Below are 16,562 nucleotides of genomic sequence, written 5' to 3' on the forward strand. Positions count from 1 at the left end.
AGCAAAAACATGGTGCTATAATTGTGGAATGTAAAAAAGTCCTGCGCAGAAAGGAAAGTTATGAATTGACCTACCTGAATGCCTTGGAATTTATAGAGGCATCCCCAATGGAGTCTGTTGGACTATAAACCCCATTATCTTCAGACACACACATTTAAGCATGGGTTACAACTCCCATCATCCTCAGCTGGGGATGATGGCAAATTGGGAAGGCTGACCTGGAGTCTCTTAGAAGAGAGTGTGACTGGCAGGAATTTGGAACAGAAGTGTTTCTATTAGGGAGAGAGGAGGCTATATTACAACATTTTGCTGTGAGTCCCATTTGTACAGTATACATTCTTTATGATATCTCATTTAAACAATAATTCATTTGCCTATAAATAAATATATTCTAGAAGTGACACATCAGTCTTTTGCATAAATGTCTCTTTTTCATCCTTTGATACTTGTTCTGCCTCAGAGTTAAAAATGCATTATTTTCTGCCTCTGTAATGAGCTCAGCAAACAAGAGCTAATTACTTCTAATCCATTTTGCTTTCATTTTCCCATCATCTGTTTTTGGGGTTGTTAACGCCTCATCACCAGCTGTTTTACATTATATTTTTGGAATCAATCAGCTTCCCGGACTATAGTTCATTTTCTATCACACGTAAAATACTTCAAAGGATACGGTTTATCCATTTCCATTCTTGTTTTTTCCCCCCACTTTGAACTTGCTTTGAATCTAAGATCCAAATGTCCTTTTGCTTCACCACTTCTAATATCCTTTTAGTCTGAGGTTTACAGGTATTAATCTAGAGCAGGGCTTCCTAAACTTTTCCACTTGCAATGTTTTTTGGCCTGAGAAATTTTTACGTGACCCTGGGAATGTAAGTGAATAAAGTATGCATAAAAACCAAACATTTACTGATAACTAATCAGCATTTGCAAGGCTTGCTAAATGGACTGATTTTCTTTTTTATGAAGTAGGGCTGAAGCATCTTCTGCATAGACCACTGTAAACAGATTTGTGTAAATGTGTAAAACAGCCACTTTTGATTAAGCTGAAGAAGTATATGAACAGTACTTATACTTGCAGAAGTTATTTTCTATGGTAAAATGTATAACCATTATTAGGTAAATCAGTCCTCCAGTTATTGTTGGACTTCAACTCCCAGAAATTCTCACCAATATGACTAATGATAAGAGATTGAGATTGTAATTTAAGACATCCTGAGAGCCAAAATGTCAAAAACTTTAAATTGTAAACGCTCTGAGCCAGCAAGTGATAGTCTGGGTATTTTGTCCTTCTTCTGTTCACTTGTTCTTTCATTCAATCTTTTGCTGCTGAATGAAGTGGAAGGATTATTAGGGATCTAACTGGGTAAAAGTTAGGATTCTAAGCAATACAGTTGTATCCCCAGTTGCTGCTTCGAAACCTTTAGAGACATCAGTGGGGATGCCAGAATGTAAACATAGCAGACCATCTTGTTTTTCAAAGTACTGAATATACTCATGTATAAGTCTAGGAAATTCATTTTTAAAAAACCAACCCAAAAAACCTGGGTTGACATCATGAATCAATGTAAGTACTGAATAGTAACTCTTTTCAAAAAAAAAAAGGAACCATCTTTGAGTAGAGTGGCAAAAGGAAAGATCTTAATGCATCCTGTGAGAATCTAAAAGAAGAACCAACCACTTCTACTCTCTCCAACATTGCACTATTTCTGGACTTTTTTGAATGCCTGGGCAAGAAAATGGCAGCGGCAGTGGCCAGGTGTGGCAGGAGATTGAGGCAGTACTGATACTTCCCCTCACTGAGGAATAACCCTCTACTCATCCAGGGCCTCGACTTATACATGAGGTTGACCTATACATGAGTATATACAGTATGTCCTACTAGGTATACTATGTATGTAGAACTGGACTGTGGTGCAGCTGGTTAGTAGCCAGCAACAATAAATCATTACTGACCGTGAGGTCATTGGTTCGAAGCCCAGGTCAAGCTTCCCACCGTTAATAGCCTAGCTTGCTGCCCACCTAAGCATCTCGAAAACAGTTGCAGCTGTGAGTAGAGAAATTTAACTTAATTTACGACACCATAAAATTCCGGCAAAGAACAATGAGGAAGTATTACCATCAAAAGGACCTGGTGTCACAGTGGATGATGAAGCGGCAGCTCCCCCTGAGGCTGGAATCAAGCATGCCCTCATGAAGCCAGAAGCTGGAAAATGTTAAATTGCCTCTATTGTCTATCTGTATGTCTAATAATGGCATCGAATGTTTGCCATGTATATGTGCATTGTAATCCGCCTTGAATCCCCTTTGGGGTGAGAAGGGCAGAATATAAATACTGCAAATAAATAAATAAATAGTGTGTGTGTGTGTGTGTGTGTGTGTGTGTGTGTACACATATACACATACATACATACATAGGACCCTCGGTATCCGCTGTGGTTTGGTTCCAGTGATAACAAAGAGGATGCAGTTGGTTCCTCCTTCTCCTCACACATTCACATTAAACATCTCCTAAATGCTGAAATACACCTTCTAAAAATCTGGACACAAACCTTATTTTTCAATGTCAGTTACACTTAGGGTCTCTTCAGATGGTCGTCAGGCTCCGTTTCCATACACTTAGGAAATGGACCCCAACAGGAATCCCATGGAGGCCATCACATGATGTAAGGGCATTTCCGGTGGGACTCCAGAAGTGGATGGAAATGGAGCCTGAAGACCAAAGTAGGGTGTTACCTGACTCCAAGCAGCAGAATGCTGGCGAAAGCAGAGGAAAGACAGGGAAAGGTGCAATAAGCATGTGGGATGGTTAGCCATCCCAGAAGATGGGAAAAGACTGGAGAGAATGTGCTAAGACAGTTCCCTCTGCTTTCCCTCCACTCACCTCAATGTAAATTATGATTTTAAGTTGCCAAGAAGTTGCTTTGAGCCTTCATACATAGTTGTCACTGAACTTTTAAGATATTTCTTTCAGTCCTGTGATGATTTTTTTCCTTTTCATTCTGTTTATGCCATTTTCTGGTGGATAGCAAAATCTGATTTTTTCCTCCAGACAAAAATAATAGTGCTATTTTCTGATGAGTTATTGTCCAGTAGACAGGTTTTTCAAATGTTGGCTTTTCAGGCCTCATTAAGGATATAACAGGCCACAGATTGTTTTATAGGACTAAGTTTGACAAGTGGATGTTAGCAGAATGCTTTCAAATGTCCCTATGTATTTTTCTTCCTATAGGCTGCTTTCTGCTGTGGAAGATATTCTGACTTTGGAAAAGATGCCTAGTGAATTTTCACAGTTCAAAAACTATGCTTGTGGTACAGCAAATGGTGACCAGACCTTAAAGCACATCCCTGGTAAGAATCTGTGTGAATAATTTGGTGCCAGGCTTGAAAATGTATTGGGACCTAAAAACGAAATGTGCTTGCGAAAGGAAATTGGTGTTGTGAGTTGGTGCATATAATTAGTAATCAGCTCAGTTTGAAGTGAAGTCTGATTGTGCCAAAGTGTTTGGGTGATGAGAAAGAGAACTAGAGAAGCAACATCAAATGCTTCTTACTCATACTAAAAAGGGAAGTCACCTGTAGGTTTGGATTAGGCATTATGCAGTCATCTGCAGCAAGTGTATTATTATGTTAAGAAAAAAGACTGAAAAAAGTTTGTCTCTTGATCTGATCCCTTTTTTATCATGTCAGACGCAACTTGAGAACATACCGCGAGTCGCTTCTGATGTAAGAGAATTGGCCGTCTGCAGAGACGTTGCCCAGGGGATGCCCAGATGTTTTACCATCCTGCTGGGAGGCTTCTCTTATATCCCTGCAAGCTAGAGCTGACAGACGGGAGCTCACCCCAACTTGCGGATTTGAACCAGCAACCTTCAGGTCAGCAACCCAACCTACAGGTCAACAGTTCAGCCGGCACAAGGGTGAACCCATTGCACCTTGGCTCCATTATTCCTAAGACTTCATCAAAAAGGCCATGGTTTTGCCCCACATCAGGGTGAATCCATGGGCTCCCGACGGGAGGCATGGAGAAGCCAATGCTCTATGCCCTGCATTGCCTGCCTTACCTTTCCCCTCATCCTATGGGGGGAAGTGTCACTGCCTAGCTTCCCCCCATTGCAGGGAAGGCAACACGGGAAGACTCCCGTGTTGCTGCGGTAGTGGCATGCGCTGCTTCCTCTCCCTTTTTTGCACAGATCCTGACCGGAAGTGCCTGTGCATGATGTGAACAACTCTGTGCTGAAAATGGAGGGGAAGCAGCATGCGACTGGCAAACTGATGGGTAGAAAAAGTGAGTTGTGCATCTTTTTGGACCTTTGTTTTTTGTGCTTTGGATTGGCAGAAAAGAAGCTGACAATAACTTTGAACAAAAGGTATACTATTTCATGACAAGAGAGGTAGACTGAGAGCCAATTAATAACAACTAAAATCACGCAATAGGAGAATGCGATAATGCACTCTCTAAATATTGAGTTGCTTTAATGAGTTATTTGGAAAGAATTTGGGACATTTTTGTATTTCTTAGGTGTATTTTTAAAATAATTATAGTAATGGTGTAAGTAAAAAAAGCAATGCATTCGTAATATATTACTTTCTTTATGACAAGTAGGAGGAGTGTGGGACAGGCAAATTATGAACAAGATAAGTTCTGTAGGTTGTTCTTAAGTTGAATTTGTATGTAGATCAGAATAGTTACATTTTAAGTGTAACTCTAACCATCTATCTATCTATTTTGGATAGCATAGGGAAGGGTTAACACCCCTGTGGCATTTGTTTTGCTGTCTGTGCCCCTGTTCAGAAGATTTCACTTTATGTCCCTGTGATCATTGGATTTTGAAAAATGTGGCTTGTTGTGGCTTGACTGGTCTGACCCACTTCCTGCCCACCTTCGATGGTGCTGCCCTATCTCCTTCGCCTACCGTTAAGAGCCTGGGTGTCATTTTAGATTCGCAGCTGACAATGGAAGCTCAAGTCGCTGCTGCCAGCAAACAGGCCTTTTTCCACCTACGACAAGCGAGGCAACTGGCACCCTATCTATCTGATGAGGCTCTGGCAACAGTCATCCATGCCACGGTCACGTCTAGGCTGGACTATTGCAACGCCCTGTATGTGGGCCTTCCAATGTCCACGACCCGAAAGCTCTGTATTGTTCAGAATGCAGCAGCCAGGCTACTCACAAGAACACCCATGAAATGCCATATAACACCAGTGCTGCAGCATTTGCATTGGCTTCCAACTGATTACCGTGGTCTATATAAGATGCTAGTTCTGACCTTTAAAACTCTTTACGGCCAGGGCCCATCGTACCTTAGGGACCGTCTCTCCTTCTCCCATCATCGGAGGTCGCAACGACCATCCCAACGAGACTTACTTTATATACCGGGTCCTAGAGAAGTGCACTTGGAAAGGACCAGATGCAGAGCTTTTTCTATTTCTGCCCCTGTCTTATGGAATGCCTTGCCACCCCATATGAGAGCCATGCGTGAGTTGGGGCCTTTTACCCTAGCACTCAAGACCTGGCTCTTTACTAGAGCTTTTAATCTATGTTAATTTTATCAATATTTGTATGTATATATTTTTATCCTTTACAATTTTATCTTGTAAATCGCCTAGAGCATCATGGATGGAGGGCGATTAATAAGTAATTAAATGATGATGATGATGATGATGATGATGAACAAGGATTGGCGAGATAGCTTCAGTGAAGACACCTTTTCCCCCAGATAACTCTTTTAGGATTGAATTTCCTTTCCTAGGGGTAGATTCCTCTCATTTCCTGTTGTCTCACCTCTATTCTTAAGTATAAGTCAGATGTTTGGGTACTGTTCCATTATGTGGGTAGAGACCACTAGGGGGTGCCAAAGACGGAAGGATAGTCCATTTTATGGGGGGGAAGTTTAAGGAGGAAAACAATTTTCCCTGTTTTCTCTGGTTATGCCCCCCTTCCCATATAATAAGCGAGGGTTGTTTCCATGAAGGGGATATGGGTGAGAAAAACAACAGGAAAACAGGGGGAAATGGTTTTCCTCCTTCGACCTACCCTCCAACCCCATAAAATGGACTATCCTTCTCTCTCTATCAGCCCCTAGTGGCCTCCACCTGGATAATGAAACAGTACTGATGTTTGTAACTCAGGAACTGCCTGTAGTTCTAAAAAAGCAAAGAGTAACAAGTAGCAACTTACTTTAGCATAGCCTTCTGTTTGGAACTTTCTATAAAACAAGAGGGAATAGATATTTGTAACTGTATAGTTGCCGGGTGTTCTTGATTTATTGGATGAAATATTTATCCAGCCTCATCCCCAATGACAGAAACAAGAAGCAATGCAGCTATAATGCCAATATATAGTGTTCAATTAGGTTATAATCTAGCAATTAATTAGGAAATAGAGCAGGGGTTCTCAAACTTTTTAAGCAGAGGGCTGGTCCACAATCCTTCAGACTATTGAGGGGCCAAATTATCATTTGAAAAAAATATGAACAGATTCCTATTCACACTGCACATGTCTTATTTGTAGTGCAAAAAAAAAAAACAACAACAAAAACCCAACAACAACAATGAAAGAACAATATTGTAATATTTAAAAATAAAAAACAATTTTAACCAACTTAAACTCATCAGGATTTCAATGGGAACTGTAGGCCTGCTTCTGGCCAATGAGATAGTTAAGTTAATTAGGATTATTGTTGTTGTGTGCCTTCAAATCATTTCAGACTTTGGGCGAGCCTAAGTCTAAAACTGAGGGCGGGGGCCAGGTAGATGACCTTGGAGGGCCACATCTGGCCCACGGGCCTTAGTTTGGGGACCCCTGAAATAGAGATACTTGCACGTATACAGAAAAATGCAAATAAGAGAGAGTATCTTTTTAACTATTCTGGATCACTTTGCACCATTTATATTCATTTCGGTGGGAAGAATTTCATATGCTGGTTATTGTTAGCCAACTATTTTGACAACTTTGTGGAAGTCAACTATATCACAGGCTGCATGCAGCCCAAGAGGCTCTGTGGAGTTCTTGGGCCCACCAGCTCTTCCTCTCAAAAAGCGAGATGAAAATATTGTTCATCTTTAATAGGAGTGGAGAAAGATACATAATTTGGAAGGTAGAAATATTAGTATCTGTGCTATCTTATCAGCATGTTTTTGCCTGTTTGGTTTTGCTCCACCATTATCTCTGATCAAAAAGACAAATCTATAAAAGCTTTTGACTCCATGTGGAAGTGGAATAGTATGATATTAGAGCTGGTAACATATCCATACTAGTCCTGCCCTCGGCCAGTGAAGAAATCTACAGCTAAGGCATCTACACCAGATAGTTCTCCTTCTTCTGTCTATGATCATGAAATTATCTGTTCCAGCTACAAACGTACCTCTTCCTGCTCCAGGAAGTGGTAGGAATCTTGCAATTCATAGAACCCTGGCTTCATTCTAATAACCTAAAATTATTCTTGCTGTAGTAGATCTGGAATCAAGTGCATAGCTGGAATCAAGTGCATAGCACCCCATTTAACACAGTATGACCACTGTATTAGTATCTGTGGTTTTCTTTATTCATGTCCAACAAAATAGGTCCCTTCTAGGCATTTTCTAGATCCTCCAGTGTGACTGTGTACTATTCTTGGGCCAGAGGTCCTTTGTTTTGATATGGTTTGTTACTAAATGTGGGTCACTGATGCCCATCAAGTCTGGGATATGAGGGCTATACCACAGTTGTTTTTCTAAGACATTCTGATTGGAGGAACACAACAAGAGGTGGGATGTTTTGCTTTTTATGTAAATCCTGCTGTGCCAACAGTGTAGCAGAAGGGGAGCAAAATTCTGCATTCCCATCCAATTTTCTTTCAGACTCCAAATTTCTAGCATTGCAGAAAATCATTGGAAACAATTTATACCTAGAACCATTCTATTTCCTGTGTTTGCACTCTTTGTCAACTTCCTTTCTAATGCCCAACTTGAGTTTTATGTTATTGAAATGCTAGAAATTTGGGAACTGAAGGAAAATTTCATGGGGGGCATAATTCTTATGGGGGCAGAATGTTCTCATTTTAGTTACACACCTACCTCATCTGCTATTTTTAAAAATGAACTCCACATTGACATTTCACACAAAGCAACTAGCAGATCTGAGACGAGATATTATGGGAGAAATGGCACTGAGGTCCCTTCTACACTGCCATATAAAATCCAGATTATCTGCTTTAACTCAACTATATGGCAGTGTAGACTCATATAATGCACTTCAAATCATGTGGATTATCTGCTTTGATAATCTGGATTATATGGCAGTGTAGAAGGTGCCTTGGGGATGCTGTGGTCCTGACTGGTTTGCTCTCTCTTTACTATTAAGTGTTTAAATAAATAATGGGGGAACTAAGCAGGAATTCCCTGTTTGTTATCTTGTGGTGCTTCCATTCCATTCCATTGTCCTTGGGACGTGAACAGGCTTTTATACTCTGAAATACTGTCTGTGTCTCCAGTCTCAGTAAATACAGAAATAATCTAGTTTGTGTTTGATGAAGGGAAGGAAAATATTTTGAATGACAAGCAGCTATTTTCCTTAACCACAAGAAATGTGCAAGCATCAGCATTTGCTTTCTTTGTGCCACAGGAATTCACAATTGCTTCGGAAATGAACTGAAAAGAGGTGGGGAGAGAAAGAGAGGTTTTTTCTAAGTAGATCTTAATACATCAAATGGAAATTCAGCCATGGCGGATCTGAAAAAGAGAAGATTTTGTTGTTGTTTTGCCATATAATTTAACACTGAAATGTGTTGGTTTTTTATCCACCCTTTGAAGTCATTCGCCTTCTCATTAGTTCTCATTGTTAACTTGCTTAATGAGAATGCATATAGATCAGATACTGATGCTATAAGATCCCACAAAGCTTCTGAGTGGATCTCCTGTTTGCGGAGTAAAGATTCCAAATAGTAGGAATCATGCTCCTTCTGCACACTAGCATCCTTAATTTATTACAGTTCCTAGGAGACTTTGGGAATGATCTATGCCAAGAATTGCTTGCAGAATAAGTAGGGCAGAAACAGAAGAAGATGTGGGCAAGCAACAAGCCCCATTACAGAACAATCCTTGTGGTGTTCCTACACTCTTGGTTGCTATGGAGATTAAATTTGGAGCTCTGAAAAGGTCCATATTTGACAGAATGCACTTACAAAACACCCAGGATTTATCTCATCGGGTCCCGGATATTGGAACTGTGTAGGTTCAACTGAAGGTGCTCACAAATTTCTTCTCAGATCTTTGGACTAAATAGCCAAAGTTCTTTGAAGCCACCAGATAGGCTGTGATGTTCAAGATGTGTCTTCATGGACTACCCCCCCCCCCACACACACACACATACACAGGGCTGTAGCCAAGGGGGGGGGGGGGGTAGGAGTTCGACCCCCCACCCCCGCCCAATTTTTCAGGTTTTAAAAAAACCTGGTTTACTCATGAATTTTAACTGAGTGTCCACTGAAGTTTATCTGTCTTGAGTGTCCATTGAAGTTTATCAATGGAGCCTGATTTCTAAATTATTTTGCATTATGGAACTACTCTTCATGATTCAAAAAAGTCTCCCCCCCCCCCCCCCCGAATTTCTTTTCTGGCTATGGCCCTGCCCACACACCCTTTCCCTTGCCAATTCTGTCCTCTTCATGTTGCAGGTAAAGATGTGAATGAGGCCTAAAAGTGATACAAAACAGGTGATGTCCATGCTGGACAAACTGTTGTTTGAAGTGTAGCTATGAGATGGGAGTCAAAATACATGTTACACTTTGAAAAGTTCTAAAAACTATGCTTAAACTAGCCATTTTGATTGTGTATGAAAAAAGGAGCCATGGGAACAGATGCCAGAACACAATCATTTTTTGGACTGGAGCCATACACCAGTTTTGTTCTGGAAATCATTCCAGAATGGAATAGTTTGGAGACATCCCATGTTATTGGAACAACTAATCCACCAGATTGCTTCACTCATAGTGCTTTGCTTAGAGGATTCTACAACATCAGACATATGAAACATGGGAAAGATCATCCGGAGTTTTGGAGTTCGATGTCATGTGGACGCAGATGACATTCAACTTTATCACTCCTTTCCACCTGGTACTAAGGAGGTTGTTCAGGTCCTGAACTGGTGCTTGGCAGCCGTGATGGTCTGGATGAGGGCGAACAAATTGAAATTGAATCCAGACAAGACAGAGATCCTCTTGGTCAGTCGCAAGACCGAACAGAGCACAGGGTTACAGCTTGTGTTGGATGGGGTTACACTCCCCTTTAAGACGCAGGTTCGCAGCTTGGGAGTGATCCTGGACTCCCAGGTCTCAATGGTGTCCAGGAGAGCTTTTGCACAATTAAAACTTGTGCGCCAATTGTGCCTGTATCTTGGGAAGTCTGACTTGGCCACGGTGGTCCATGCTCTTGTTACATCCCGCATAGATTACTGCAATGTGCTCTACATGGGGTTGCCTTTGAAGACTGCTTGGAAGCTCCAACTGGTCAAACAGGCGGCAACCAGGCTGTTCACTGGAGCGGCGTACAGGGAGCACACAACTCCCTTGCTATGCCAGCTCCACTGGCTGCCAATCTACTACCAAGCACAATTCATAGTGCTGGCTTTAGCCTATAAAGCTCTAAAAGGTTCCGACCCAGTTTACCTGTCCAAATGTATCTCCCCCTATGAGCCACTTTGGAGACTAAGATCATCTGGGGAGACCCTGCTCTTGGTCCTGTCTGGTTCGCAAGCGCAGTTGGCAGGGACGAGAGACAGGGCCTTCTCAGCGGTGGCCCCTCAGCTGTGGAAGTCCCTCCCCAGTGACGTTAGATCAGCTCCCTCCCTTCTAGCCTTCAGAAGAAAAGTAAAAACATGGCCCTGGGATCAGGCTTTGGGTGACTAGTACAGTGCAATAATAGACTTGTATAATTGACGACAGAACAACCTTGGACTGTGATTTTCAGATGATGTGATTTTAATATCGAATGCAATGTTTTAAATGTTTAATATGTATTAATATTAATTTTATTGATTTTAAGCCTCTGTGTGTATGTATTTTAAGGCATCTAATAGTTGCCATATGTAAGCCACCTTGAGTCCCCTCCAGGGTAGAGAAAGGCAGGGTAGAAATAAGGTAAATAAATAAATAATTTTCTGCAAGTAAGCTTTTGTAGCAATCGTGAGAGTAGTACTGAGATGGGATAATAGCAGAATTTGATTTGCTGTCACTTGAGATGGTCACCTCCCTCTGCCTAATGGATGGGACAGACCTGATTGCAATGGCAATAAATTGTACTTTGTAAAAAAGTTTAGGATGCAGCTCTTTGACTTTCAGAAATTAGTTTGCAAATTGGATCAGAAGCGTGGCCAACCTGTGTGCTGTTCACTACAGGTCCAAGAAAAGGTCCTAGGATCAGTGTAGTCTTCCAGTGTGGCTTGGAGGATAAATTGCTATGATGGTGAATGCTTGCTGGTACATACAATCCTCAAGAGCAGCGACGTATGAATAATGATTTCTCTTTTCTTTCAGTCCCACAGACACCAAAATTACAGCCTCAAGATCCGAACTCGGCCACAAGCACATCGATCACAGTGTACTGGACTGTGAATGAGGAGGATGTCATTGATTTCTTTCAGGTTTATTGTATGGAGGAATACCCAGGAAGCAAAGAACAAAGCGGTGTGTGAATGATTTGGTCTTTGCGCCAAGGCAGGGTGCTGGGAGTGGAGGGACTGAGGGCACAAAGAGCCCCATGGGTTCTTTCATGGTTTTTTTAAAACATGAAAGCTACCAAAAGCATATGGAAAGAAAGACGTAGTGATAATGAGATATAACTGTAATAACTATGGTAGTTATTTAGCGCTTCAGGATTTTTCCATATAGAAAAATCTGTACAACATTCTGTGATTGATTCCTGCTTGTACTCCATTTTCTGCAATTATTAACACAAAATATGAAGGCAGCTGGCAATTTCTCTGTTATTGTGGTGGGGAATCTAATTTAGATTGTAGTCTGAACTTCAAAAGAACTTTCCAGTGTGTGGAGAGAGGGTCAGCCCTTTGGATAACTTTTCGGAAGTACTGTTTTCTCATGTTCTAATCTAAACACTATTGCGACAATTTCACAATCTGGTTTCAAAATGCTATCTTCCTGTCCATCCATCCTCCCTTAGCAGCTTGTTTCAGATTTCTCAGAATCAGGAATATATAGAAGTGCATGGGTGAAGCTGTAAAAGCTCAGAATTTATTTAGGAGGCAGTATGGGTGGAAGTGAGGAGGAAGTGCTATGAAAGTTATGTTTTCCTGCAGAGTTGGGGCCGGAACTAGATGACCCTTGAAATCAATTCCAACTTTATGACTCTGTGGTTGTATAAGAACATACGGGCAGCAAATACAGGGATATCAATAGTAAAAACAAAATAATTCTAAGAGGTGGTGGCCTTTATTCTGCACTGCAAACATATTCAGTGGGTTGTTGTGAGTTTTCCGGGCTGTATGGCCATGTTCCAGAAGCATTCTCTCCTGACATTTCATTCACATCTATGGCAGGCATCTTCAGAGGTTATGAGGTTTGTTGGAAACAAGGCAAGTGGGGTTTATATATCTGTGGAATGCCCAGGGTGGGAGAAAGAACTCTTGTCTGTTTGAGGCAAGTGTGAATGTTACAATTGATCACCTTGATTAGCATTGAGTAGTCTTGCAGCTTCAAAGCTTGGCTGCTTCCTGTCTCGGGCGATCCTTTGTTGGGAGGTGATTAGCTGGCCTTCTTTCTTTATTTATCCTTTGCCTTTCTCCCATCATGGAATCCAAAGGAATACTAATAGCATTAGTAAGCTCCTTACCTGTTAGTAAGGACTGTAGAAATGAGTAAACATGTACAGAATCACTGTCAGTATTATTTATTTATTTATTTATTTATTTATTTGCGACATTTATATACCGCCCTTCTCACCCCGAAGGGGACTCAGGGCGGTTTACAAGTATATATACATACAATATATTATATTATACAACTATATCGCAATATTATTAGTAATATTGCATGTAATATAAATATACAATTATAATAGTGAATTATAATAATTATTACATTGTATTACATCATAATATTATTATTATTAATATTACATGTATATACAATGTATTATAATATTAGTATAGTATAATATTATTATATATCATTATATCATTAAATTGATACAGGAGACATGGTGGAAAGATGTCTTCCCGGCCCCGCCTTCTTCATTCTGCTCCAGATATAAAACTAGCATAGCATGTTATTGCGGATAGGGGCCTCAGTAAACAATAATAAATAATAATTATTGTCAGTAAACAATAATAAAACAGTAACAGCAAGACAAATGAGAAGATGAAAAAATAATGGTAGAAATAAAAGCTACATATTTAAATTCAAATGGATTTAATCTATGCATTAGGTATTTTATTGGTGTGTACCCCATCCCATCTGATCTTGGGAACTAAGCTGTCAGCCTGGTTAGGACTTGGATGGGAGATTGACAACAAAAACCAGATGCAGTAGACTATATTTCAGGGAAAGGAACTAGCAAAATCACCTTTGAGTATTGCTTGCCTATGAAATTCTATGAAATTAATGGGGTAACTGAGGTCAACAGGAGACTTGAAAACACATGCCACACTCACACACAAAGAACTTTTAAGAAATGTATGATTTTGGAACTGGCATGTTTTTATAGCTCTGATACATGTATATATCTGTGAGGTGTCAGTGCATGATTTGATACTTTCCAACTATAAATGTCCATAAATATAGACGCGCAAGAACATTTTAGACAATGAGCATTTAGGGAAAGGGCTATAGTTCAGTGGGAGAACACATGCTTTGCATTCAAAATGTCCCTGGCAAAATCATGAGCGTCTGCTGAGAAGGCAAAAGAAAGCTTCTTATCTGAAATCGTATAGAGTCGTTGGCAGTTAGTAAAGGCAGCACTGAGCCAGAAGGATCCATCCCAAAGCTAGAAATCTTTCCTTTTTGACAATAATGTCTACCATCTCACAGTCAGAATGGCCACTAGCTGGAGGTTTTTGGGAATTAGAATCCATAAAAGGTATCTTTTCAAAGCTCTGTTCAATGATCCATGTCAGTGTAAGACTGTTCCATATTTGTCTGCCATCACAGTTTTAAGATCTGCTCGTTTACTCTAAATGGTTTTCTAAAAATGAGAAAGTGAGCACAGCCTATAGGGAAGACATTGTCACATTAGTGACAGGATCTGCCCACATAATAAATCCCACCATCTACTGTTTCATTTCTAAACTTAGTTCCAGCAAATTTGCCTTAGCACAGTAAATATGAATAAGATAAATGGCAATGCAGCGACTTTACTTCTTCCTTATGTTCTGAATCACGCGCTGGCTGATATAAGGGAAAGGAGCTTCAGAGGTGACAAAGTCTGCTTCCATGGAACATAAATATTATCTTTCTTTTTTCTTCAAATATTTAATTGGGTGCAAACCAGTCATCATTCAGGTCCTGTTATAAAGATTCCAGCAACAAGAGAACTATATCATTAAAAATTAACAGGCATAATAATGATAGAGCTTGGAAAAGTTGCTGTTTGAACTACTTCCATGACCCCTAAAACATTCTGATACTATCTAGAGAATTATCGCCCCAAAAAGTAACTTTTCAAAGCCCTAAATATTTTCCAGGCACTACATGTCTTTACTTCTCCAGTTCCCAAATAACTCCATGTATTTAAATGTTTTACATTTTCCAGCTAAGTATTTATAACCTTTTTTCATAGAATTCTGGAAAGAGATTCGACTGATGATTGGACCATTTCTACCTTTTGCTTATTGCTCAGATATGGCATATTATCCAGCTATGTACATTTTTTTCCATTTTTGTTGTAATAGTTGTTGTTTTTTTATTAGTGTTGAATTTATATTCCTTCCAAAAGTGCCCAGGGCAATATATAGCACGAGTGTAAAATATGTAGTCTATCCATAATTTAAACAGGCGATAGAACTGAAGTAAAAAGTAAAGAAACAATTGTTTAAAGACCATTTCTTGCTACTTCCGTTATGCATGTATTTTTTTATTATTTTTTGCTGAGTCTAGGTTTGGTTGAAGAATATCGTGTCATTGTGAAGGAGAGCAACTGCATTTTGGAAGACTTGGAGCCTGGTCACAGTTACAGTGTGTGGGTTATGGCTGTGAACTACACAGGATGTAGCTTTCCTAGTGACAAATCTACATTTAGAACTGGTAAGCAGCTTGGACTTATGGAAGCATTTCCCCCTTTTACTTGCACTGTTTATGTGTTGGATGTATGCATGTGCAAAAGAGATATAATAGAAGGAACAGGGGCAATGAGCTCTACTAGGATGTGCTCTGTGATGGCATTGAGATGACTCCAAAAAACGGATAATTTTATGTGTTGCTTGTTGAGTTGGTTCACATGTATATCTAAGACATTGGGAATGTACAGCATCACATATAGGCTTTTCCTTTTGCTGAAAGAATGGGAAATTATAAAGTTCTATATGCCTATTTACTTATAGAAATGACAATTTCAACACCTTTCCCACCACCATCAAACAGGCACAGAAGAAACACCCATAAGGAGAAGAATAATAGAATCATAGTGTTGGAAAAAACCACAAGAGGACTCTAGTCCAACTCTCTGCAATGCAGGAACACTCAGTCAAGGCATTCCTGAAAGATGGCCATTCATTTAAACACCTCCAGAGGTGAAGACTCTATCACAGTCAGCGGCAGCATATTCTATTGCTGAATAGATTTAATCATCAAGAAGTTTTTCCTAATGTTTAGGTGGAATCACTTTCGTTGTAGTTTGAATCCACTGCTCTGTGTCCCAGGCTCTGGAGTAGCAGAAAACAAATCTGGCTTCCTCCTCAATATGACATCCTTTCAAATATTTGAACATGGCTATCCTGTCTCCTCTTAAAGTCTTTTCTCCAAGCTAAACAAGTGGGCTTATGGAAACAATATCTGCCTTGAGCTTACCTGCATATGGTGGATGGTCTGCATGGTTAGGGTAAAGGTAAAGGTTTTCCCCTGACATTAAGTCCAGTTGTGTCCTACTCTTGGGGTTGGTGCTCATCTCCATTTCTAAGCCGAAGACACCTCCATTGTCCATAGACACCTCCCAGGCCATGTGGCCAACATGACTGCACGGAGCGCCATTGCCTTCCAGCCAGAGCAGTACATATTGATCTACTCACATTTGCATGTTTTAGCCCGAGGCTGTGGTGCAGATGGGAGAGCAAACCAGCTGCAATTAACTGCAATCAATCACTCTGACCAGGAGGTCATGAGTTCGAGGCCCGCTCAGAGCTATGTTGTTTGTCTTTGTCCTATGTTAAAAAGGCATTGAATGTTTGCCTATATGTGTAATGTGATCCGCCCTGAGTCCCCTTCGGGGTGAGAAGGGCGGAATATAAATGCTGTAAATAAATAAATAAATAAACAAATGTTTTTGAACTGCTAGGTTGGCAGAAGCTGGGGCTAACAGCGGGAGCTCACTCCACTCCCCAGATTCGAATTGCTGACCTTTCAGTCAGCATGTTGAGCAGC

The 16,562-nt window shown here is 40.4% G+C and overlaps 1 protein-coding gene across 4 annotated transcripts in view; it reads left to right on the forward strand.

Annotated features, from left to right (window-relative positions):
• cmya5 (cardiomyopathy associated 5) overlaps window positions 1–16,562 on the forward strand; it is an 86,773-nt gene that overhangs the window by 41,179 nt on the left and 29,032 nt on the right. For 3 of the 4 annotated variants that reach the window (XR_010003575.1, XM_008102912.3, XM_008102911.3), the window contains exons 6-8: window positions 3,230–3,348; window positions 11,511–11,660; window positions 15,084–15,230. Coding sequence is in view for 2 of the 4 variants with exons in the window: in XM_008102912.3 (XP_008101119.1) it covers window positions 3,230–3,348; window positions 11,511–11,660; window positions 15,084–15,230 (416 nt within the window). In the remaining 2 variants the exon portion in view is untranslated. Of the gene's footprint in view, window positions 1–3,229; window positions 3,349–11,510; window positions 11,661–15,083; window positions 15,231–16,562 lie in introns of those variants that run through there. The other variant, XR_010003576.1, reaches the window with a different exon arrangement.

This window comes from Anolis carolinensis, chromosome 2 (genome assembly GCF_035594765.1).
Source record: "Anolis carolinensis isolate JA03-04 chromosome 2, rAnoCar3.1.pri, whole genome shotgun sequence".
NCBI lineage: Eukaryota > Metazoa > Chordata > Lepidosauria > Squamata > Dactyloidae > Anolis > Anolis carolinensis.